Source organism: Anser anser, assembly GCF_964211835.1.
Source record: "Anser anser genome assembly, chromosome: 6".
Classification (NCBI taxonomy): domain Eukaryota; kingdom Metazoa; phylum Chordata; class Aves; order Anseriformes; family Anatidae; genus Anser; species Anser anser.
In genome coordinates, this window is record NC_139726.1 from 22052053 (window position 1) to 22079191 (window position 27139).

General features: G+C 38.7%; 1 protein-coding gene across 1 annotated transcript in view; it reads left to right on the top strand.

Annotated features, from left to right (window-relative positions):
- Positions 1-27139, top strand: part of RAPGEF4 (Rap guanine nucleotide exchange factor 4) — a 154033-nt gene that overhangs the window by 117619 nt on the left and 9275 nt on the right. Inside the window, 13 exon segments of the mRNA XM_083842534.1 lie at positions 1787-1875; positions 7603-7740; positions 8555-8643; positions 9063-9093; positions 9327-9405; positions 11773-11919; positions 13156-13253; positions 16295-16420; positions 16907-17085; positions 21761-21851; positions 24099-24149; positions 24782-24869; positions 25210-25274. Coding sequence (XP_083698660.1) covers positions 1787-1875; positions 7603-7740; positions 8555-8643; positions 9063-9093; positions 9327-9405; positions 11773-11919; positions 13156-13253; positions 16295-16420; positions 16907-17085; positions 21761-21851; positions 24099-24149; positions 24782-24869; positions 25210-25274 — 1271 coding nt within the window.

Here is a 27139-nt window from a genome sequence, read left to right on the forward strand (position 1 = left end):
CATACTTACTGTTTTGGTTGTCACTTAATACTGTGAACTAGCTTGATTCCTCTAGCCATTGCGTTATGCTAGGATATGTTTTCCCAAATGTTCATATCCATATCACATTGCATTTAGATTACTAATTTGTGATAACTTTCCCATGTGCAGGGAAAGAAGACTTCTAAATCAAAAGAGTACGTGCACTCTGGGCTAAGTCCCAAGAATGCGGGTTGCTGCAACTGCACTTAATAGACTGCTTTTCATTTGTGTAAGGAGAACAACCAATTTACATCTAAGGATATAGATATTTACTGTTTTACTGTCACTAAGTACTCTAATTTAGAAAAAAAGAGATTTAGGCACAAAAAAAATCCTCCTACTTATGATAAAGTGATGCAGAGACTTGTACGTTAAGCTACAGGATATTGCTTTAGCAAGTTTTTTGACATTACAGATGTCTAACAAGTATATATTCTAAGGTGTTCCTAAATGATCCACAACTAATTTGTTACTGACCTCAGAGTATTGGATAGTAGGCCATAAATGGTGAAAGAATTGAAAGATTACAGAAATCCTTTTACACTGTGTGTATTAATCACTTTTAAGAATAAAAATCAACCTTTTCATAGGTGCCTAATTGTTAGGATTACAAGCAGAATGTTGTTCTTTAAACCTGCAAGTATATAATGGCAAGTTCACTATTCATATTATGAATGTATTATATATGTTTCTAAATTGAATTGTTTTTGAAATCCTTTCAAACTTAGCCCCTGATCATATATTATCTAAATAAAAAGTCCCACCATTATGTTGGTGCTTTGTCAACTTAGAGATATTCTCAAACGTGAATTACAGTGAAGCAGTGATGTAATATTAGGTTAACTGTTATATCACCATATTTTTTCTCACATCACTTACTTACAGCGTTTTTATGTTTCTCTTTTCTCAAAAGTTGCACTGTAATATCGATACCCCAGAGTATAGTGTTTATTGTTTCTCAGTGGTTCCATGTAAGACTTGCATAGTTTAAAAGTAAAATAAAGTTTATACTGGCCTCTGCAGCCAGGCTTTATAAATCCTTCTTGTTGTCACAAGTACAAAGATAAGGCAAACCTGGGATTTACACTAGCACTAATACACATCACATTAAGTGTAAAAAGAGCTTTCCCTGTTGTCAGATAAAATACAAGTACTACCAATCATTTTGTCCATATACATTTTAATTTAAATGTAGCAGCAGTGATACTTTTAAATCAAAATAAAAACAGAAATCTGACCATTAATTTAAATTTATTAGGTCTTCTGCTCATTGTTAGGAAATCAGCAAAGAATTAAATTGTTTGCCTTCTCCTACATAGTACATACTAAATGTGCTGCTTAATATTGCAGTTCCCTAAAGCTGCAGCAGCAATTCTTAGGTACTCAGGCGTGGCAGGCCTGATACTTCTTATGCTAAGATCTCTACATTTGTAGAGAAGAAATATACCCAAATATTTCACTTTTGTACAGAAGTGTTGTTTTTTTTTTTGTTATTTTGTTAGCTGTGCCAAATTTTCCAGCACAGGCTGTTTCTTAACATAAGTGCAATAAAATCTATGTAGACAAGAATAAAAGGTTAATATTTCAGCTCATATTTGTTCATTCACATTTTCATACTTAATACATACAAACAAAGTGCAAAAAGACTCCTTTATTATCTGCAGAGGGCTAATAAGATCTTTTAGCTGAAAGAAGCCTCATCCTTGTGGTCCCCAAAATGTTTGCTGCGGCTTAATTTCTTGTTTTCTTTCTTCTCTTTTCACAGATTCTGCTTTAAATGATTTTATTATGATGCACTGTGTTTTTATGCCAAATAGTCAGCTCTGCCCAGCCTTGATGGCACAATATCCTTCTGTAATGAAAAAGTTGTGTCCCTTTTATGACTTTCCCTAACAGTGATAGGATGGAAGCTTTTCTCTCTGAAGAATTAAATCTTATTTCATGGAGGCTGTGCCTTGTGGGTGGGTTCTCAATGTCCGACTAACAGCCAGTCCCTAGCTCAACAACTATGAAATGGATAGTGCAAACCCCTTGTGAGATGCAGTCCTGGAGCATGATAATAGTATCTTTCCTGGGAAAAGAAACCTACTGTCCCTTCACCAGATAGGTGTTCAAGGCCAGGTTGGACAGGGCTTTGAGCAACCTGGTCTAGTGGAAGGTCTCCTGCCCATGGCAGAGGGATTGGAACCAGATGATCTTTAAGGTCCCTTCCAACCCAAACCATTCTATAATTTTATAAGTGAAATTACATAAAAATTTGGACTACCCCTCCTGTGTCTTTTCTGTCTTTTTTTGATTTTTGCTGAACCATAGCATCTAGATTTTAGCTAAGATCACTATGTTTTGGTGATTTCAATGGTCCATGTTATAGATTACAAGTTGCAAACTGCTTCAAGAAGAAGGGTGCATGAACTAGGAGAACAATGAGTAAGTAGTTCCTAGGAACTGTCATAATACACCTACAAACAATAATAATAATAGTCTATAGGAATTTTAACAAACTGCAAGAAACTTGAATTGCATCTGAATACCTAGGAGGGAAAAAAATAAAAAAACTTACAGTTGGATAACATCAAGAGTTGGAGGTGATTCTCATACTGTCTGCATGTTTTGTAGAAGGCGTGTGTGAAATGTCCATCAGTCAACTACTGGCAGGTCATTTAGTTCTGGGAGCTGTGGGGGACCAAAAAGTTTCCCTCGTGTGTAGTGACTTGATGGAATCAAGTGATTGGGAGCATTAAATAAACATATGATGTTTTCTGTTTTATAGATTTCTGACAAGAGGTGTAACTTCAATTCCCTATTTATTTTTTTAGAATCAGATTGATGTGAAAGTGTGCTTTTCTTGAAGCTCAGCAGGGCGAGTGACATCTGGGAAAGCTAACACCTTGAAACCACAAAATAGAGCATCGTGTCCTTGTCTGGCAAGCTTAAGAATCTATTTGTGTTACTCCTAGCAAGGACAGTAATTGTTTTGAAAACCTTTGGACCCACAAAACTGGTCTACAGAAAATTGTTCGTACACCTGCAACAAACACATTTTCCAAAACCACATAGTTTTAGATATCAAAATTGTTATGAAATGCTGTTGCTGACAGCTTTAAGAGGAGGAAAGAAAGGACAGCGCTTTCTTTTTTTCTCAGATTTATCTAGATCATATTATTCAATCAGTACATTAGAGACTCAGGCTTGTCTGTCCTTTGTTATAATAGTGTACCTCTGATATCCAATAACTGGGAAAATCAGATGCATAAGTAAATTGTACCTCATTGTTTATAGAGGAAAAGCTTTTCTGAAGATAAAAGTGATAGTGTCGCTTATGTGTATGCATAGATTATAAAACCTATTCCAGAGAGGCTAAGACCAATATACTACTTAAGTGGGTCATGGCAGGCATCACGCTAATTCCTTTTCAGAGAGGAGGAGGAGGGCTGGAAGGAACTGATATCCCACTGCTTTAGTGTCAGCTTTTCCTAGAACTGAATTACTGTTTATTTGGTCCATTCTGAATATGGAAAATCAAACTGTGCTCTGTTGATTGTACCATTGAAATTTATTGTTAGAGTTGAAAGGTTGCTAACAAAGCTCATCTTTTTTGAGCAAAATCACTGTACAAAAATGCTTGGCGGTGCTGTGAGACTAAGGACAGATTAGTTATGCTCAGTGAGGAAATTAAAATGGTAAAAGAAAAATAAGAAAGGTGATTCAGTCAGAGACACTGTTTTTGCTCCAGCTCCCAATTTTGAATCAATAAAAGTCTGTTTTCTTACACCCACTTAGGATCCTATTTTAGCTGGCAGCATGCAGGTATGAGTAGAGCTAGACCACTGTAGTGCCTTCAAGCATAGTACAGGGTATAAATTATTTGTTTTTTTCTCTTCCTTTACAGCAGTGTTTGGTCATCTGTATGTTCTTTAAGGCTGAAAGGAATGGACATGTGCACTATTTTGGTTAAATAACATTATTTGTTGCTCAGGACTCATTACTTATGCCATGCTGTCCCTTGACACACCTCTATTTTATCATTAAAGCATATTAACCCTGCAATATTAAAGAATCACATACTTTTTTATTTTTTTAATAGGAAAGCAAAGGACATGCTCCCCTGTTCTGGGTCACATAACAGGCACACATCTTATCTGTTAGTCCAAGACCCTTGTTTCTCTCTCTACTTCACAAAGATAGAAATGGACAAATTCTCAGAGCTACAGTTTGTCAGAGGGAGGCAGGATAAATCCCCAAATAAAACTTGATATAGAGTAACATGTCCAAAAGTGCCCTTTAGGATAGTACTCATGGGATATTGCAAGTCCGTGAGCATGTGTATAGGTTTTCATCTTTAAAGGGCTCCTGTCTAAATGCTTTCAATTTATAAACTCTTCTTTAGCTCTCTGTGGACAATAGTTCTTTAGCTTGTTTCCTTATGAATGTTTTGTGAACGTTACTTACCATCATGCTAGCCAGATAGCTTGCATTCCACTGTAGTAATGGGTGCTGATTTCACACAGCTCCCAATCTAGGTAAATGTTCCCATGCTGCAAAGAGCAGACTTCAGAACTGATTCCATTTCCTAGCATATGTTAGACAGAATTAGAAATATATATATATTGAACTCTAACCGTGTTGGTGTTGATAAATATTTTACAATTATCTGACACTTATTGCAAGAACACATGATATTTTACTTCTGATTACCATCCACAGTGAATCTGCATCCTCTAGGCCCCATAAAAATGGGAGAACCCTTCATTGACTTTCCCTGTGATAATGTTAATAAAAGAGCAATTAATATAAATGAGCAGTAGAAATACGGAAAATTTACCAGTGCCTGCGGTGAGTCAGTTAATAAGAAAGTAAAAATACATGAAATAATTGCAGTGTTTGAAATGTAAAAATGACATGAGAAAAATGACTCAGTGGAATATTAAACTTGCTCCCTGAGACATTGGAGCACAGAGCTTACAATGTATTATTTATTTCATACGACCCTTTGACTTACTTACTTCCATAAATGTACTGACATGTTTAGTTCCCTAGTCATTTGAAACCTTTCTGAATGAAATTAAAATGCAGATTTCTAAGTTTGTCAGTCAAGTGAGTGCCCCAGTAACCCTGTTAGCCTGCCGGATCTGTGCAAGGATTTTGGGCAGGAGGATCATTTGAAAAGCGTGAGTTAATAGATACTTTTTTCCCATAACATTTTATTTGTATAAAGTGAGTTAATATTTGTTAGGAAAAAAAGAAAAAAGAGAGATCTTATAATTCTAAATGAGAAGCTTAAAATATGTATTTTAGATCATTTTGATTTCTAATTAATATTTTAAAATATTTTGTTCGAGCAACTGAAAGTGCAGCTTGAAAGGATGCTGGACTTCTCTGTGCATGAAAGATTGCCAGTATTAAAATATGAGTTGTTTCCATACACTTGGGAATGTTATTATTCATGGTAATCCAGGATCAGAATTTTGGTACCCAGGAAGAACGGTTGAAGTGGTTGCACTCATTCTGTGCTTACTTCACACTCAGTCGTCAGTTTATTGGGAAATGGTTTAAATATACATTGTTAACCTCTGTGAAGAGGTACACAAACTGTCATATGCCATTTCTGCTGTGGATTCTTCTTCATTTTTGCATGGTTAACAGCTGAAATTAACTCAGTTTATTGCCCATTATGGACTTTCTAAGAGCAGCAGATTTCCTCAGCAGCACTTTTTCATTCTAAGTCAGCATGATTAACTGAGTTATAACTGAATCTTTTGTACCTTCCTCGCCTTATCTGAGAACAGAGTCCAAAGTCCACGTTCAGCTCTTCAGTCTGCTTTTTCACTGATTTAATAGAGATGTCAGCAGAGATCTGTAAGTGACCAGAGCTTTTAAAATTATAGCTTTAGTTAGACGACTGAGATGCTGTATACTTAGAAGTGCTTGTAGAAACAGGGCATGCTTGCAGTTCATTTGTACCTGTACTTTTTTCTTGTTTCTTGTTTCTTTCCTTTGAATAAATTGTACTTTTTTTCTATCTGCATATTTTGTAACGTTGATGCTTCTTCATGAAAAAGGTTAATGAAATGTTTCTCACTTCTTCTCATAGTTCATTACAAAATAACTGTCACAAAGTATTGCCTCGCAAATATGCTATATTTGATAGAGAGGAATCTTTTGATTTCCTCATATATAAAATGAAATCTCAGATCAAGATGTTACAGTATCACAGATTTCTAGGTTGGAAGAGACCTCAAGATCATCGAGTCCAACCTTCGACCTAACACTAAGTACTCCACTAAACCATATCGCTAAGCTCTACATCTAAACGTCTTTTAAAGACCTCCAGGGATGGTGACTCAACCACTTCCCTGGGCAGCCCATTCCAATGCCTAACAACCCCTTCGGTAAAGAAGTACTTCCTAACATCCAACCTAAAACTCCCCTGTCGCAACTTTCGCCCATTCCCCCTCGTCCTGTCACCAGGCACGTAGGAGAACAGACCAACCCCCACCTCACTACAGCCTCCTTTAAGGTAACTGTAGAGAGTGATAAGGTCGCCCCTGAGCCTCCTCTTCTCCAGGCTGAACAACCCCAGCTCCCTCAGCCGCTCCTCGTAAGACTTGTTCTCCAGACCCCTCACCAGCTTGGTCGCCCTTCTCTGGACTCGCTTGAGCACGGCCATGTCCTTCCTGTAGCGAGGGGCCCAAAACTGAACACAGTACTCGAGGTGCGGCCTCACCAGAGCCGAGTACAGGGGCACAATCACTTCCCTAGACCTGCTGGCCACACTGCTTCTTATACAGGCCAGGATGCTGTTGGCCTTCTTGGCCACCTGAGCACACTGCTGGCTCATATTCAGCCGACTATCAACCAATACTCCCAGGTCCTTCTCCGCCAGGCAGCTTTCCAGCCACTCATCTCCCAGCCTGTAGCTCTGCTTGGGGTTGTTGCGCCCCAGGTGCAGGACCCGGCACTTGGCCTTGTTGAACTTCATACAGTTGACCTCAGCCCATAAGGCTGAGCCCATGAAGCTACTATAGAATTTGTTATTCGTTCCATTTTCATCCCATGTCTGTGCAGCCAGTTTAGACTGTAATCTTTCAGGTTCTCCTACCATAATGGGACTGAGGTTCACCTTGGCTTACAGTAGCTTCTGTAAATAAAAGCAGTAAGAGTGGTGGTTCATTCCAGTAGCCTTCCTCACAAACAGAAGACTGGAATTGTTTATAAACACAAGTAGTCATTTTTCTTTTTCTGCCACTGTTTCCAAAGAACGAAGAGGAATATCCTATTCTCTGTTGTTCCAAGTGTCATTTCTGTTCTGCTCCTCTACAGCAGCTGCCTCTGTGGTAGAATTGCGATTACTCCTATACTCTATAGTAACTTCACTGTCTTTTTACTTTTTAATATGAACGTGAGAGGTTCACAAATCTTTATGCTAGCAACAGACAGAAATCAAAAGTATATATTAGGAAGTTATGCTTGAACGCCCTGAAAGTGTTTTTTTGGAAGTCGGTTGTTTGTGAATTCATACTTGTTTTGATACTTTCAACCACTGAGCATTTTCCTTGACACCATGGCACCTATCATGCCCAGCCTTCCCAGGGTACAGAGCAAGAGAAAATGGATTATGCCCTCAACAACAAAAGGCGAGTCATTCGACTGGTTCTCCAGTGGGCTGCTTTATATGGAGATTTACTGCAAGAAGATGAAGCAGCATTGGCCTTTTTGGAGGTATGAAGGAACTGTTGCATCATTGTGCTGAAAGATATCTGCCAAGTAACCGTGGAAAAGATTTTAAGTAGAAAAATATTTCAAGTGCTCTACATCATGGAGAATGTGTATGGTACAGTGGTTCTAAGTTTTGCCTAAGAAGAAATCACTAGACACCTCAGAGAAAAATGGAATGTGGGATAGAAGCCAGAGTGGAAAAGATCCAGGATAGTGCTGGAGGAGAGGAATTCCAAGCTGTGATTGAACATTCAGAGAAATTCATTCAGATTGTACATTCAGAGAAATTACAGATGAGATAGGAGATGGATTTGTAGTAGCAAGTATGGTCAAGTCTGTTGGGTTTTGTTGTGTTGTTGTTTTTCAAGAAAAAGCAAATAAATTAATTTCATAGTTAACAATAGCAATAATAGTGATAATAGACTAGTTTTAAACAAAATTACTTGACTACAACAGCAGTGGGTAAAAAAAACCACTATTGTGGCAGATTAATTGTAAATTCTCTTGTTTTTCTCTTTGATAATCTGAAAAAGCAGTATTTGCACAAGCAGTCAGTGGTTGCGCAGTAAGCTTAAGAAAACACTTCTCTCTTCCACCTCTCATCAGTCTTCCCTTCTGCATGTGTAACTCATGCTTTAAATCAGCTGGAGATAAACAAGTAGCAGTAATAGAGGGTTGGGACCAGCATGTCTTCATCTATGCAGATTGGCATTCTTTATAATCATTAAACTATCAGATGTCATGTCATAATCCTCTATCCTTAGTACTGCTCATTTACCCTTATAGTTATTTAAAGACTATGCTGTGTCATTTACAGGAATTTTATGTATCTGTATCAGATGATACTAGAATGATTGCAGCCCTAAAGGAACAACTTCCAGAGCTAGAGAAAATTGTAAAGCAAGTGTAAGCACAATTTTTTCTTCTTTTCTTCTTGCCCTTTCTTCTTTTTCTCAGTAAATAGATGAAGAAAATGTATTGCTTATATCTATTAAAATTGTGTTTTGTGAATGGCACTCAGTCACTGAATGTTTGCATGCAGGCTTGTTTGGATGAATGTCTGTGACCCTCTCTTTCCATATCGCTCTTGCAAACACCAAACTCTCTCATAAAGGGATTGACAGGAGGAATAAGAAATGGTGTATACACCATTGAAACTAAACTGGATGCTAGTTTCATGCTTGCACAGACTTAGTATTTTCCCAGCCTTGATAAATGTGTTGATATTGTAGTTTGACAAGTGGTCTATGTTCTTTAGGTGGTTTTGTGAACAAACTCTTTCAGGTAATACCTAATGATATATTCTATGTTTTACCTTTTTATAGTTCTGAAGAACCTAAAGCACCACAAAAGAAGGTAAGAATGTATTTGCCCATTTTCTGAAGTAAAAGCTTTAGCACATCAAACCTGTAAACAATCTTCTCTTTAGTAATTTTGGAGATATTAAAATGACACATTGAGAAATAGATTTTAGAATTGTGTGAAATTTTGCATTGCTACCCTTCTTCCTGCTATCGATCGGTTGTAATTCAGTTCTACCCATAATGTTTATTCTTGCTATAATGTGAATCCTGATGATTAATTTTCAGCACAAAGTTCTTCTGCAGCTGTTTAACACAAGTGATGACAGAGCACAGAAACGCCAGCCTATCAGGGGCAGTGATGAAGGTGAGTTCTTTCTCTGCAAAGTTTTCTTGAGCCACTGGGATTTGTAGTAAAGTTATTCTCTGAAAACAAATGGTCTAAAAATAAACAAAACTACCAACAGTTTTGAAGCCTAGCCTGAAGCAAGCTTTGTTTTTGCTAACCCAACATTTTCCATCGTTTTGAAGTACTCCTGTTTTTTTCCCAGTGTTTTTTCCAAACACTGTGCTTCCTCAGAGGAAGATGTAACAACCTTTAAAACAGGGGATGAACAAAACAGGTAAGAACCAGTACGGACAGTGTCCGTGCAGGTATCAGAGAATCATAGAATATCTTAAGTTGGAAGGGACCCACAAGGATAATCAAGTCCAACTCCTGGCTCCACACAGAACCACCCAAAAACTAGACCATATGTCTGAGAGCATTGTCAAAACACTTCTTGCACTCCGTCAGGCTCGATGCCATGACTGCTTCCCTGGGGAGCCTGTTCCAGTGCCCAACAACCTTCTAAGTGAAGAACCTCTTCTTAATACCCAGCCTGAACCTCCCCTGATGCAGCTTCCCTGCTGCATGCTGTTGCTTTGAGTCCTATCACTGGTCACCAGGGAGGAAAAGATCAGCACCTGCCCTTCTGCTCCCCTCATGAGGAAGCTTCCCTCAGTCTCCTCTAGGCTGAACAAACCAAGTAACTTTAGCCACTCCTCATACGTCTTCACCTCTAGACCCTTCACCATCTTCATAATCCTCCTTTGGACAGTCTCTAACAGTTTTAAGTGTTTCTTATATTGTGGCACCTAAAACTGCACGCAGTACTTTAGGTGAGGCTGCACCAGCACAGAGCAGATGATGGCAGTGCAATATATATTTGTTGCTGAAGGTCATGTGTGAGCCTCCTTCTCTTCTGCATAGTTTGAGGTAATTTACAGCTGTTTCACCAGAAATGCTCCTTTGTGAGATATGAGTGGAGCAGATAATCATGCCCTGGATCTCTGCCCTGTGGCGCACAGCCTAGAAAACAGAATCTGCTGTCTTGCCCTATTGCTATAGTTTGACACCATGAGAAGAAATCAAGGTAAAATTTACAGCAGTGTGTCAGACTATCATTTTCAGTTGTAGTGGATTTTCATTTTGTCCTTTACTTCATGCAGGAAAAAGCACTGCCATGTCAACAAAATCCTGAACTCTGCTGATGGGATCTAGTCATTGTAAATAAACATATATGTTCTTTAAAATTCATAAATCTGCAGATTTCTTTGCAACTGCCTGGTCCAGTCTCTCAATGGTTGTTTTGGTGCATCTTCATCACAGAAAATAACCTCTGCTTCAAGGTGTTTGATGTTAAAGGATAGCTCTTGCTACTGTACAATGGTGAAAATAAGGGAACAAAATGCAAAGTTTTTTATCTGAGAATGCTGTTGGCATAAAGCAAACCACAGAAAGAGCCATTTCAAAAGCAGGAAGTATCTGTATATGAACAGCAGAAATCTTGCCATGCGTGCAGCTGCCATTGTTCCTATCAGTGTTTCTTCTAGGTCTACAAAGAGCAAAATAGCTGATACAGCTATGGAAGTACTACTACTCCTGTTTGTGTGGGCAGGAAGTAACTGCTGCTTTCGTATGGCTGCACCTTCTTGCTCGTAGGGCAGGCAGCAAACTGAACTTGAAAACACAGACAGCTATAACCCCAGGGGCTGCTTAGCTTGGCTTGACAGCTGAGCCGAAGGGGTATTTTGCTAACTTCTTCTGTCTTAAATTCATGCCACTGTGAGCTGCCTTTCTTTTTGCACACTAATGTACTATCATATTGATTTCTAGGCAGCCAGAGACCTGAGTTCATGTATTAGTCTGGGAGCTAATGCGTACTATGCACTCAGGTTAGGATATTTTTCTTCACTGTCTGAAACAATCTTGAGTCAGCAATTACATACTTGCATGTAAAAAAAAATGGGTGCAACACAGTTTGATTGAAGTTCTGATTGTAACCAGAACTTTATTTTAAAATTTATTTTGTAATATAAAAAGTACTTTCCTGTAATAAGAGAGTTTGCAGCCAGTTTTCCTGACTCTTGAAAACAATTGTTTATTTAAAATACTATAATGTCTGGGACATGACAAAGTGCCAGATGAAATTGTCATCCATAAACAGTATAACAATACTAAAACACTAGTACTTCATGGCTTACTAAAAGCTCTGAGAAGTCAAAGATTTCTATACTAGAAATTGTGGAACACCTGAGGAAGGGGGAGTTATCAAAACAGTAATAATGATTTATTGTTGCTTTATTTCTTTCACTTGTGTACAATGGTTACTGAAGAGAAAATAGTTTGTACAGTAACGTCTCTGTGGTTGTTACATGTGGCATACATAGCACAATCTTTTTTTTTTTCCAGTTCTTTTTAAAGTGTACTGCATAGACCAAACTTATACCACAATCCGTGTACCAGTGTCTTCATCCGTGAAGGAAGTGATCAGCGCAGTAGCAGATAAGCTGGGTTCTGGAGAAGGCCTCATCATAGTAAAGATGAGTTCAGGAGGAGGTACTGTGTTTGCATCATCTTAAGTATTTCAGTATTAATTATATATCTCACAGTGAAGCAGCAGGTCAGGTGGAATTCAAAAGCAAGATGAATTCAGTCATGGCTTTTATATCCATGCGCATGTTCAGCTAGTACAAGCCAGCTTAGAGGCAAGTCCTTTCCCCACTTCAGGCACAGACTGGAGCTCACATGGCATACAGGGAAAATGGAGATGCTTGTGTATCTGCATGTTACACAGCAGAGCTACCCCAAGTTCCCTTCACTGTAGGACATTCAAGCTTTTTAACAACAGGAATATGAGGTAAGCATGGATAATGTCAAGTTAGATGTATGAATCAGTGACATCAGAAAATGATGAAGTGCTAATATTCCTGTAGCGGTCACTACCATTCTGACAGCTCTGTCCGTGTAAACCACTACTGAACATCTTAGTACCAAGCCCACTGAGGGCAGCGTTGGCAAAGGGTCAGGAGTCAGTCCCCCACTATAGGCTGTGGAAATGGGAGAGTGACTGCAAGGTGGATTCTGCTGAAGAATTAGTGTTGCTGAAGTGCTTTAGTTGAGTATGGGGCACACACAGTTAATGAAAGCTCTACTGGAAGGCATTTTTGCAAGCAGCGATGCTTGCCAAAAACGTTTACTTCCTGAGAACTGACACCAGGCAGGCAGCTCTACTTTTTGCAGTTGCAGCATTTTTGTATTGTCAGATTTTCTGATAGCCAAATCTTTCTCCCCGTGATAGAGATTTTTGCAAATTACTTCATTATCTTTACTTTACCTGTGATGTGACACTCTTTTAGAACTGTTGTAATGAGATTTGAATTACAGTTGCATTTCATCACTTTCCCATGCAGTTGTCTTTCAAGGAAATTTCTAGTAAGAACAGCTCTCCATATTCTTAAAGCTCAGAGAAGAATGACGTGAGTCCCTAATTATGGCTAAACTTTTGTGGGTAGTTCCTAGAGATGGCAGTGCAGGCTTCTTCACCTGCCTGTGTGGTTCGAGGGGCTGGGATTCCAGTTCTGTATGCCAGTTCTGTAGGAGACTGGCTTGGGCTGAGCTTGTTGTCACATCTCTTCAACAAAGAGGACCTTGTTGTCATCTATTTTGTATCGTGGACATTGGTTTACTGTGCAAAATTTGTTCCCGTAATGCTGATCTGTGCAGCTATTGGGGTCAGTCCTCCTGTAAATTCTACATAGATTTAATAAACAGTCTTCTGTTTCATGTTTACAGAAAAAGTTGTGCTCAAACCTCATGATGTTTCAGTGTTTACAACTCTCAGTGTTAATGGACGGCTGTTTGCTTGCCCACGTGATCAGTTCGATTCACTGGTATGTATGTATGCAGGTCTCATAAAGTTCACCTCTTAGTTAATTTGAATGCTTGGTATTTTTTGCATTATCAATGCTTTAGGTAAAAACTAGTGGAGATATTCACAACAAAGTTTTTTGTAACAGTGCTATGGGACAAGCCTTGAAATTAAAACAGGCTAATGTCGTCATTTCCTGAGCTAGAGCAGAAATCCATCTGATCCACCTGACGGAACTTGATCCCAGTATTCTCTGTGTTGCACTGAGCATGTAGGAAGAGCTGAATATTATCACTAAGACATGCAGTAAATCCTGATGACAGAATTATCTCCTCATGGCCACAAGGATATATTATAGAAGATAGAAGTTACCAATTACAGCATTATGGAGACTTGATTCCAACAGTAAATTACTTAAAATCTTTTCTTTCTGAGCCCCACAAAACACTATGTCAAAATCTCAGATAATTCCAACTAGAATCACAGAAAATATTCCTGCTAGAAAGTCTGTTTTTTCTTAAGTAAAATTGCTCATAAGTACTTACAGTTTATACAGTAATTCTAACAATCTCCATGGGGTCTGCTTTTATAGAGTTTGATTTGACTGTACTTTTTGTTCCTTTTATTTCATTAAAAACAAATGTCATTGCCAAGTCATGTCAGCATGAACTCTGTTACTCCTAGCCTTGTTTCAGCCTCCTGTATGCTTTTAACAAGCCACTTAGTACGTATGCCTGATTTCTTTTATAGATATGGTAAAATCTGTGCTTTGCTGCTGCTTTCAGTTTAATAACCAGGGAATTCACATACAGCCTACTGTAGTTCCATGCAGAGATACCTCTTGTTCAGTTTATTAAATTCTGGTGCTCCCTTCAGCTTTAGTAATCCTGCCAAATAGATACCCTTATGGGGCATGCTACTCTAAAGTGGGGTTGCATTAGTACAACTATGTTGGGTACTTTTTATATGGCTTTCCATCATCTGCATGGACATACCCTTAGCAGAAAATTTTCATGACTTTCTGTGCCTTTTCCCTTGTGCTGTCTATCTACCTTGGGTCAAGTACTCCAAAAGCTACAGGGATCTCTGAGATACAGGGCTGCTACGTGCTAGTTTTTGTCAACTGGACTGACTTCTGTAGGAATTAGGGAAGAACACTCAGCACCTTTTAAGAGGTTCTCATTACTGCACAACAGAACACATCTCCTTATCAAATGCGTTTTTTCAAAGAGATATAAATAACATTGAAAAATGTTACAACCTTACCTCCCTCCCAGTTTAATCCTTTCACATTCCAGTTCCTGGCTGCTGCTTATGTGGATACATTTATTCTCATTACGCTTGGAAATTCCCATGTGAAAATTGTTCTGGGTCAGACGAATTTGCAAATATGCAATGAGTTTACATCTAAGTACTTCTTTCCTAGCCTTGGAAAATATGTGCTTGTTATGGTAACAGCTATGTTGTGTTTGTCTCCAAATAGGGGAAAAAAGCCCTCTTTCAGTCTGTGAACAAGTCTTTTTTCCACAGATTTCCACAAATTAGGGTTTTCTACACAAAACCAGTGTACTTCTCATTCATACTCTGTCTTAACGGAAGAAATTTTGTGTTTGTGCAAATCCCAGGTCAGAGGGATCTGCAGGCTGTTATAAGATTGATGGCTGTCATGATTTTTTTTTTCTAATACCGTGCTTAAATACACTATTTTAAAAATTGTAGATGGAGCATTGAAGGTAATAATGCCTGTGGTTTAGTTTAATTATTTTTAATTAGTTTGTATTATAGTGATATTTGAAATACAAGTTTTCCTGAGAGTGCAAAGCAAGAACTCAAACAAAAATAAAGCTACTACACACCGTGTATTATTGAGAAAGTGACTTGATGTATTAATGCAGTCAGTCATTTTTCTACAGGTAATAGAATATTCTTTTATAAAAGGGGATTCATTTAATAAGCTCATTTTTGATGTTTCAGTATGTAAATATGGTCTGTTAATCTTGCAGACTCTATTCAGTTGCTACTCAGAAAGGAGCCTGTTGACAATTCCTTGCTCTGTAATTATCTAACAAAGACCCTATGAGAAATTGAGAAAGAAACTTGTGAGTGAACTCTACTGCCCTCTCCTGGAAAGAAAACAATTAAAATGTGGGTTCATGAGAAGCTTTACTGATGTTTTCCCAAAGGGTATTTCAGAGTGCATTTGAATTTGCAAGAGGGTTGTTTGTTAGTATTTAGTCCAGGCTGGTTCAAACACTTTGACCTTAATATATACAGCAGATTACTTCAAATGTGGCTTGATCTCAAGCCATGTTTTAAATCTCTTTATTATAAGATCTACTTGTGTGCAACACTGTAGATCACATCTCTTTTATTGGGTGGTATGGAAATGTCTTTCAAAAATATTTTATACTTGAATGGTATAAAGGATTCTTTCTCGTAAGACTGTGTGTATATAATTTTCATTAGTATAGCTAGGCGTTTTGCAGTCACAAATGGCTAATAGTGCATCCTGGTAGTGACAAAGAGAAAGTATAAGGCATATTTTATAAATGAACAGATCTTGCAATCGCTGCCGATTTCTGAAAAGCAACAGATGTAATAATTCTCTTCATTACAATCAGTAATCTACAAAAGTATTTGGCTTTTGCTTTGTGACCTAGTTACTGGTGTATGTGAAAGAGGAAATCAATAACAAAAGCTTTGTGAACAGACCTGTGCTTCTAAACAAATAGGCATACTTTAGGGAACACAACACATATCAAAACGTTTATTTCTGGCTTCAAATTTTAGGACAATGCTAAAAATAACACACTGAGAACAGTCTGTTTTATTTCCTTACAGTGCCTCTGAAGAGCTTTCAGAATTTCCCTGAGCATCCTGTGCATAGTGGATTCTGATTTAGGCTCACTTCCTAATGCCAGCCTATGGTTAAAAGCAAATTTCACTTTTAGTATGAGAAGCAGGCTTAGGGAAATGGTCACACTAAAAAAAATATGGAAACATTATGGAAGAAAAGCACCAATCATGTAATTTAGCATTTCTGAAATATTTTTCTATTTGTAGGCGCCATTACCAGAACAAGAGGGACCATCTACTGGTACAGTAGGAACATTTGAACTGATGAGCTCCAAAGACTTAGCTCATCAGATGACAATTTATGACTGGGAGCTCTTCAACTGTGTGCATGAGGTATGAAGATCTATCTACCCAACAGATTAGAATATGTTAGAAAATGTTTAGTTGTATATTGTATGTATATTCACTATTTGCAAAACTTTCTCTGATCTTGATTTTGAAAAATACTACAATAAAGCCACCTACAAGTTTTGAAAGTATGAGGTGTTGTTCCTCTAATTTATTTTTTCATCTTGCTTATTTAACTTCTCCCAAACTTGTGCTGTTTATTGAATTACTTTAGTATGTTTTGTTCAAGATATTGAGCTATTTATGCATAGTCTACAGTTAGGCTTTTAGTATGTCTCAGCTATTGACTATTGGATTTGCAACCTAAATTCTTGTCATCTGTACAACGGTAAATGCAAACTGCAGAGCAAGTTTCAGGCTAGTGTAGGAAGTAGATAATATTTACCTGGTCATTATTAGCTTTTTTCCACTGTCCAAAATACAAGATTTCTTAAAACAAACAAAAAAACCCTACTGTTTTCTTTTTCCTAGCTGGAACTGATCTATCACACTTTTGGAAGGCACAATTTTAAAAAGACCACAGCAAATCTGGACTTGTTTTTAAGAAGATTTAATGAAATTCAGTTCTGGGTTGTCACTGAGATTTGTCTTTGCTCTCAACTCAGCAAGCGTGTGCAGCTATTAAAGAAGTATATTAAGATAGCAGCCCAGTAAGTATACAATCACCTGTGAGCTGGAAATTAAGTTCAATATAGTAAAATTGTTATCTTCCTTTTTTGTTTTCAGGAAGCTATACATTAGAGGTTAAAATGTTCTCTATACAGTAATTCTGTCCATTTCCTTATAATGCAGTATAGAAGCTTGTTACTATGTGTTTTTCTTCTTTCCTGTCCTACTCTTCATTCATCCTTGATTCCTAAAAATCTCTGAGCTCTTAGGGCTATGTTTTCACATCAAGTTTGTGAGCAAATATATTTCAGCTCTTTAGGCAAATCCTTCATATATATCCTTACACACACATTAGCAAAAACTAATATGTGAATTAATATATAATGACAAAGAAATGATCCTAAATTTTCACAAGAACAGAAGTGTTTCTGGTGCTCTTCAGGAAAACTATTCTGAGAATGGTCCTGAGTGGGAAAGCTGAGTGGGAGAATGACAGAGATGTAGTACAGAGGTGATAAGGCTTATGTTACCTTCAGTCTGCTTCTGATAATGTTCTAATACTTTTGGTTTAAAATGCAACAATATCAATGTCCTTTTTCTCTTAGTAACTGTTGGGTCTGAGGTTGGATAGCAGGAAATTATTGCACTATTCTTTTATTCATATTAGAACTGAAGCTCTTTGGAGCCTTCCTGTTAAAGATTTAGGCCTTGGCTCTTTGCCAGTGAAGTCAAGGACCAGGATTTGAGGGATGGATGCATCAGTGGGAGCAGGAGCATGCCCCTGCCCTGCATAGCTGCAGGTTTTTTTTATAGCTCTTACCTTCTCCCTTCCTTTTCAGTTCATGGTGTATTACGTTAATTACCTGTCACTCGTTGTCTAAACCAACAGTTCACTGAGGGGTATAGTGAGGAGCTGCCTTTTTTAGTGTTTGTCTAAGACTTTGGGTGTTGTGAATAGAGGTCTCTAAGGGGCTTACAGAACAAAGCAGTTCTTACAGTTACACTATGAATTTTAACGTGGGTTTTTTTTTTTCATTGTTAATGTAATTGTGTGAAGGAAGAGATTACAGTACAGCTGTGATGTCTCCCTCCTCTCAGTTCATAATTCCACATAGCTGAAATCAGTGCTCGCACCGAAACTATACATCAGCACTGCTCACAGCTCCGGGAAGGCCCCGCGCTGTGAGTACCGACTTCCTTCTGGGAATGGCTTCGGGCCCTCCCGTTGGAGAGAGCTGGCGATTTTCAAGATCTAGCACGCAGGATCGGGTTTCTTTTCAGAACAGAGGACAGAATTTACCTCTTTAGCGTCTAAAAATACGTGTGCCGCATATTCCATTATCTCACCCCTCAGAGCAAAATCGGGAAGCCAGCGGCGGGCCTGGCGGGCTGTGTCCAGGAGAGGGCACTGGCACCCGCTCACAGACGAGTCGGGGGCTGCTCTGGGCTCAGAGGCTTGAAATGGGAAAATGTTGAAATGTGGTAAATTAAGATACAGTAGTAATTTCCATAAACACTTGAAATCAAGTATCTTAAAAATTACAGTTAAATATCTCCTTAATAAGCCGCCCTAGTCAGTGGGTTCCTCAGTGTCATGGGTTTAGCCCTATGCTATTTACAACAGCTTGACAACCTCCTGTTTACTTCCATGTTTCTGGTATCACTACAATGCTAAAAATAAACAGCTAAAAGTGGTCTGCTCTGCCGAGTCCTCTTTGTCTCCTAAATGCAGAGAAAGCCAAAGCACAAGATTTTCCTAAGTACAAAGCGAGCAGGCAGGTTTAATTGCAGCCGCTGGAAGGGCGCTGGGAAGTTTTGCCAGGCTCCTGCCCTCGGTGCAGTGCTGCCATGGTAACAGGTGCTATAGCATGCGGTAACACAAACACTGCGCACCCAAGTTGGAGGGGAGAAAAAGCTGAGGAATTGGATCAAAAGATGGGGGCCCAGGCCTCGAAGCAAGATCTGTGGGGAAGTTTTGCTTGTGAAGATCCTTGAGACCTAATGAGAACTTTACCCTACCTAGAAGTACTAGACTGATTAGAAAAGTGTTCAGCGCAGCTCGGTGCTGCACGATTAATCTCGCATGACTGGTGGTAACAAGATGCCTTGCACGTCCCAATTTTCAAAGATAGCTGTTACTGAGAACCCTGTTTCAATTCTGTGACACACTGTTGCAGGAAGCACATCGCTTTGTATCTGCCACCCAGTGCACCCTGTGATGTGTGTGGCCTGTCTTTGTCGGCAAGCACAAGGCCAAGTACTGGCTCCAAGTGCTGTGCACGTGTGCTTTCAGTTCCAGGAGCTGTTTTTGCCTTTGCATTTGCTGGGAAAGGATGTGGAGGTTACCACGTTCACCTCTTTCCTCCAGCCATTGTAAGATCAAATTTGGAAACAAAGGGCAGAAGCGAACTACATTTCCTGAAGTGAGTTCTTCCCATATTAATCGCATAATATTAAAGGTCTTCTAGGAAATACTTGTGCATACCTTTGTGGATATCCACAAACACTGTATATATTTCCGCTTTGCAGTTATACCCACAGGCTATTTAGAAACCTTCCTGTGTATCACTACACTCAGACACTTTCACTTAGTTTTTGAGAATCATTCTTTCCATATGCAAGTGTATGCTATAAGCCCAAGGAGCCTCTAAGAAATTTTTGAAGAGAGTGCATGTGTACAGAGAAAATACCAAGATGAATATGCTCATGTAAGTACAGAGAGATTTTAACCATGTTTGTGTTGGAGACAAAAGCACATGTTTATATATGTGTTGACCGTTCACACTAAGGAGAAATTTGTTCCAATACAGACCTTAATGGGAGGTCGAGGGACATCTGCTCCAAACACACCGTGGTACTTTGGATAATTCACTTCCTGACATTTTGCAGGCAGAATATATGCACCGTTGCCAGTGGAGCCACACAGCACTGTTTCTCATTACAGTGTTCCTCTATTTGGAACTGAGCTATTCAGTGTAGAGTTTGTAGAGTTTACTGAATATTTGGTGTATAAAGCCTTATATCTAGAGTGATTTTAACAGGGACTTAGTAAAATTGCTTTGCTTAACAGAATATTTAGCAAACTTACCCTTTTTAAAATAAAAGATAGATTCAAATTACATATTGCAGATGCATTTGCAGCTGCCTACTATGTTTGAGCACCACTGATGTGTGCTAATTATTTTTACCATGCCACAATTTATTCTCAGTGTTGCAAGCTGTGGACATACATTCCTTTCTGGATTTAGTTGTGGCTGGGGAAGAGGTTATCACTGACAGCCTTCCCTGGTTGCTTTTCATCCTTATTTCCCCTCAGATCCACTAACAAGGCACTCCCTGACCTGCTCTAGTCTGAATAAGTTGGGGTAGCTTTAGCATTTCAGCTTATCTTCGCTAACCTTGCTCACTGGCCCTAATCTGATGTGGGAGAATTTGTATGAGCAGCTCTGCCAGAAGATCTAAGGGTGCAGCAGTCTCCAACAGGCAGACCATCAGATGGGGAGAGATGATTTTTTCATATGCTCAGTGTTCACACAGTGCAGACACAAGTGAGGCCCAGATCTAAAGGACTCACCCCCTCAATCCATTGAGTCTGGTGAAACAGAGGGACAGAAAGAACAGAATAACAATAAGGTGATGTGGCAATTACGGAGTCGGACAGTAGCATGTGATGATCGTACTAATTTTATCTGGAGCTGAGGATACCTCAGAGAAGCTAAGAGCTTAAGCAATGAATAAAAAAACCCATATGAGGAATGTAGCTTGAATCTTGTGCAATTTTTCTTGGTAAACAGAAAAAGAAGCAGAGGCTGAGGTTCTGAAAACAGATTTTGGAAATTAGTTGTGAAAAAAAGCAAGTAATTTGCAGGAACCTAGCAAGACAGATTTATGAGGCTTTATTCTCTCTTCCCTCCCCATTGAGTCAATGAGCCACGCGATGCAGTCACAGCTGAGCAGTTGTATGGGCTGTTTCTGTCAGAGCTCCATTTTGTCTACTCCTGTATACAGTGTATTGGATCTGCCATAGTACTCAGTTACATTTTCCAGTTTTTCCTAATTGGTAACACAAATTCTCATTTGCATTAGGGATAAAGGCTGACCTAGAGCTCCTACTGCCCTGGACCTCTTTTAATGATGCTGGTAGCAAATGGCAGTTGCTTGAAGCAACCTAAAGAGTTCCAGAAAACACAAGTACTATTTAGAAATCATACACATCGAGGTGTCACTGACACACAGGCATCTCTAGACAGCTGGTCTTCTCTTTAAAAAGACTCAGTGCCCCTGTAAACTGCAATGAAGATCTTTTAGGGATCGCTTTCAGCATTCAGTAGCTGTTCAGAAGCTGTCAGCAAGTTCTTCAGCGAATGGGGTTGTAAACCAGTTGCGTCCACTGGTATTCTCTGGGACTGAATTGGGCCCAGATTCAAGACTGTGCTTCCGGGTGGGGAGGAACTTCAAAGACTCCTTTAATGACCTTGCAGAAGCTGGCACCCAGTGAAGCAGAAGCAGGAGGTCATTTTAAGAGGGAGGGGAAAGGAGCCTCCAGAGCATGGTGAATTACTCGCACATCAGCAAAGTGGTGTGTCACAGGCCTGCTGGCCACGGCTGCCAGACTCCAGTCAAATTTATGCTGCATGGCTGGGGTCAGCCTTCTTTAGGTTGTCGTGTGTACTTCCACTCTGACTGATGCATACAACTTAAAACTTTGTGTTTCAGCTGTAAAGAATACAAAAATCTGAATTCCTTTTTTGCTATCATTATGGGACTGAGTAATGTTGCCGTGAGCCGTCTCTCATTAACATGGGAGGTAAGTCTTAGCTACAATCCAGTTCTAAGAAGTTTGACTGGGATTTCTGCTTTTAGTTAGCAAAAACATGAGTTAGGCCTTTATTACTGATAATATGAGATCTAGTAGTTCATTTCCTGAGCATCATCCTTTAGCTAAGGATGACAATTTTTATTAGTGAGGAGGTATACCTGTGGATGTGTTTAGTCCTCACAAGCAGTTAACAAGTGTGACACTACTAGCTTTATTGCTGAGCTAAACTGCCCAACAGGGTGAGCGAGTTAGCCTCTTACATCAGCCCATCCTCTTTTTGACTTTACTGGTCATTTGCTCAGATCACTCAATATGTTGTGCTCTAAAATCCATCCTCTGTTTATACATATTATTTGCTGATCTCCATATGGACTCTGTTACCCTAGTAACACAGGGGTTCTGTTTTTCTCTCTGACATGCATTCCCCTGATTACTATCAATTTGGTCTTCATTCTCAGAGCTTCCACTTGTTTCTGTGGCTTTGCTCTTTTGCGTACGAGTATACAGACAAGTTGCAGTGTCCAGCAGGTTGAGGTAGTAAACACATGTAACTACTGAGAACGTTCTGGTTGATGAAAGATCTGCAGATTTGAATCTGCACGTATTTTGTTCATTAGAAATTCAAAATAGTTAACATGATGCTACCACAGCCGAAATTTGAACACCTAACAAAGTGGTCTGAACTAGGAGTTCAGACAGACACAACTGAGAAGTCACCAGCCCCATTTTCAGAAGTACATGTTGCAAGTAATTTATGCAATCAGCACTGAAAGCAAAGATTTGCAGATCAGTTTTTAAAAATAATGACCTTTCTTTTGTGGCTACAGAGAGGAATAGTTGGGAGATCTGAGACAGTACAGGCATAGTGTGACGACAGAAGAGGCAATTGGAATTATATACTACATTCAGCAATCTGAAATAGACACAGGGTCTGAGCTTGGGGGTTCACACAGTTCCTTTGTTAGTGTGGAGTATGAACCTGAATTCGGGAAATGTTATCACACACTGGTTCTGTAGAGAAGTCGATTTATCAGGAGAAGCTCTGCAACTTGATTCTTAGCCATATATATAGACAGAGAGAGAGATTATGCTTAAAAACAAACATATCAAGACCTGATTTTTGCCATATTATCATGCATTTACATTAGTTGCTTGCACAAATTAAATATTTGCAGGTGCAAATGTCCAATTATACCACTTATTTCACAAATACCTAATCTGCATGCATATGCAAACTAGGCACACAGTTGTTCACACACATCATTAAAAATTAGGCCCTTGCTGTGGCACAGTGTAAATATCTTGCTAGGGTACACACTCCAAATGTAGAAAGTATTGCAAAAAATCATTTATGCTCTATAAAGTCTCTATTAATTTTTAATATTACCCACTGCCAGTAGTACTCTGATTGAATCAGCAAATATAGTGAAACTTCTTATTAAAACTAGAAAGCTGACATCTTATGAGTGTGCAGAAAAAGTTGGTCTAATTTCTGAAACTAATTTATAACATATGCTATAGTCTTTATAGTAATATTATTTAATATGTCTAAAATAACAGGAAGATATTATGAACATAATATGAAAATATTTAGTAATGCCCATTTTGCTGTAAATCCCATTCGCTGTGCAATCAACTGACCATAATTTACTTGTGTAGGTATTGTGGACTGAAAACCTATTCATTAATTTATAGTCCAGAAAGCAGTAGAGGCTGCTGGGCACGTCAAGAATTAGAGCAGCAGTTGATGATACATTAGCGTGAACAGAAAACCTCCTGGAAATGCCCAGGCATGGACTTGAATGTTGCAAGGGCAGTTCATCATAGGTATGAATAATTAAGCTGAGCTACCCGTTCGCAAGCTGTGTATAAATTATATTTTCAGATGGGCTATAACGAGGAATGTCCTGAAGCCACTCACTTGAACTTTCACTTAAATTCTGAATTTAGTGATTTCAACGTAAACCAAACAAAAATCCAAACCTAAGCATCCCGTAGGAGTAAATCCAAGTTGGGGTTTAAATCAGGATCCAGGTTTCATGGCTGGTCCCGTCTCTATTTATAATCTGGTTGCTAGGAGACATGTTGTATTTTAGATTAGCACATTGTTAGAAATATCTGGCAAAAAGAGCACTTTCCTGACTTAGGGCGTTGTAGAAGGAACTAGCATTTACAGTAAAATTACCACACAAATTGGATTTAATTAAGGTTTGCTATTTTTGTTTTTATTAACAGAAACTTCCAAGCAAGTTCAAGAAGATCTATGCAGAATTTGAAAGCTTAATGGTGAATAGTAATAGATCCCTTATTCTATGCACAATCTGAGCTAATTCAGTTTCTGAGTAACTGATTTGAATTCCTTGATTCAGAACATTTTATATGTCCTTGTTTGACTTTAAGAAGTTTATGATCCCATTTTAGAGCTGCTAAAACAAGTATGTATGACTAATAAATTATACTCTTAGGAACCTACTCTGAGAGAACTTATGTACCACTCAAAGTTAATCTGGGAAACTCAGCAAAGCTTTATCACATGTTTTCCTATAGTGCATATGGGAAATTATATTTTCCCACCTGGATTTTTCCAGGCAATACATTTTAGTGTTACAGAATACTGTCTCTGCAGCTGCAAGGAGGGAGGTAAAATATGTGGTTCCTTTTATGAACAATTTTTTTGTAATCGTATCTTACCTTGTTATTTGATATGAAAACTGTTTGTGTTTAGCAGCTGCATTTTCATTGTGTAAACTGCATGGGAAAATGATAAAAGGCATCCGTAGCTTTCAGATGTACTTTTAAAGCCACAAGAGAAGATAATGATTTTAATAAATGCCATGACATCTAAATGAATGCATGCAGTGTCTTAATACATTTAATAATATGTATTAATAATTATTTGATTTCTCTTTTTTCTTAAGGATCCATCAAGAAACCATAGGGCCTACAGACTAACTGTAGCTAAATTGGACCCTCCAATAATTCCTTTCATGCCACTTCTTATAAAAGGTAAGCTTGGATGCTACCAGAATTATTAACTTGAAAGCTATTTGTCAAATATTTGAAGAGTAAGAGTAAAAAGCATCAAGAAAAAGCAAAAATCAATCTCAGTGTGAGGTATGATCTTTTTCCATTATAAAAAGCATGACACAGAGTCAAGAAAAACTGCTTGAGTGCATCTGAATATTATACCTCAATTTTACTAGTCTCAGAAATGCTTCGAATTAAAGCCTAAATGTTTTACTTTTATAGCTGCTTTGATTGTTGTAAGGCATAGATAAAATGTTCTGTTGTTTTGTATAGCCATGATTTAGTTATGGGCTTTAATGTGGCTTTTATTCCTATACAGACATGACGTTTACTCATGAGGGAAACAAGACACTCACTGACAATCTAGTAAACTTTGAAAAAATGGTATGTATCACATTTTTGAAATTACGGTTGCGGGATGAAAAATAAAAAGGCCTCCCTATTCATCTCTTCAAGAATGAACTTCTAAACAGTGACTTCCAGGGCCAGAGAAAGTGAAGACAGCACCAGGAGCTGGCAAAAATAGTCTGCATTGTGCAGAGGGCCTGGGTCCTCTGGGTTTCTGGAAAACCTCATAGAGGTGGAAAAGAAACTGCCCACTGAGCCATGCACAGCCAAAATGTTTCCTAGGAGAGGCAGCAGCAGTGATAGGAAGCAGCGTTAGACAATTCTTATTAACAGCCAGTTTGGGACCATGCTATGATTTTAACTGCTGTTCCTTCGAACAGGACTGAACTGCCACAGGCTGGGACAGTTCTGCATTGCTCCTCAGAGAGTGAAAGGAGCTTTATTCAGAACGTGCACAACATCTTATTTTCCTCTTTCCTTTAACAAGCGTAAAGAGCCTTCTGTGACTTGGTTGCTTTCATATTGGAAAGGGAGATAAGTGACAGAAGGTTAGATTATGCTCAGATTTGATTTATTTTAAATCCTGCACCTAAGCTCTCATCATTTCAAACACCGTGGTCAAAAACTGCAGGCAGGCAACTTCTGATGGAAGGAACCTTGACTGAAACTCAAGTTTCTCAGTAGTGAGAAGTAGTTTTGTTGGCTGCTAAGACCATGTCCTTAATTAATGTAATTAATGACACACAGATCTGAGAACCAGAGTTATCTATACCCAGCTATTAGCAACTGCACTGCAAAGCTAAACCTTGACTTTCTGTGTCTTCATTCAGCCATGCTCTTAGACCATATCAATTCTGGTATCTATATTTGCTTGTTCTTAGTACTACAGTAACCAGATCCACTGCATGGTTATTTCCACTGCACTACAGAGGAACTTTTCTTACCTTCTGAGCTCTGATAACGTGGAGGGGAAAACAGGAGGACTTTCAGCTCTTTAGAAAGCTTCACAGAAGAGTGATTATCACTGAGTAAATTCTTTTTTAAGATTTTAGTCTAGTTCCAGGACAGTCCTAGGGTGGAAATACCACTCTACTTAGCTGAGACTCTTTTTTGTAAATGATAGTGTTAATGTCTGAGTAAGGGCCTGACCTCACTTTGCAGTAATGACATTATGTAATTGCATATGCAGACTCTGTTGCCATCTCCTTCCTAAGGCTGAAGCTTTCTACCTGGAAGAAATGACTTTTTCCTACACTGCCTGTTCTAGTTTATTGTAATAGTGTAGATAATAAATATTTGGGGGAATACAAAGAGATCTCAGGCTTAGCTGGAGCACCTCCAAACCAGGAGGGATGGCAGCTGAATTGCTATTGCCATCTAAGTCACTGACTTCCTGTTCTCCACCTCAGTTGGCCTACTTACACCTCTTGAGGACAAGAGTGATAATTATAATAGCTTAAACTGGTCTATATCTGGACTGCTACAGGTCTGCATTTTTCACCCAAGTCTGAACATGCCCTTATCTTTAAAAATATGTTATCTCCAGGGCATGGTTTTACTAGTAGCACCCTAAGGTTTGAAATAAAATTGTATGCTGAATAAATAGAGTATCACCTTTTTTGATCGGTAATCTGAGCTTTGACCATTTCATTTAGGAGGGGAAAGTGGAGATCAATTGTTGTATTTTTGATGCTACTTATTTTTCAGAGTATCAATATCACGTCTCATGTTCCTCCACACAAGAGAATAGGGAACGTTCTCCTCGCTCAGTACTCTAAACCTTTCCTTAGTCCTCTATCTAAAAGCTCTTTCTGCTATTTCTCCAGGCCTTACTACAAGTATATCTTTTGTGGTTTTAATGCTCCTTACTGGCTATTCTGCATGTTTCTATGGTGTTTCTA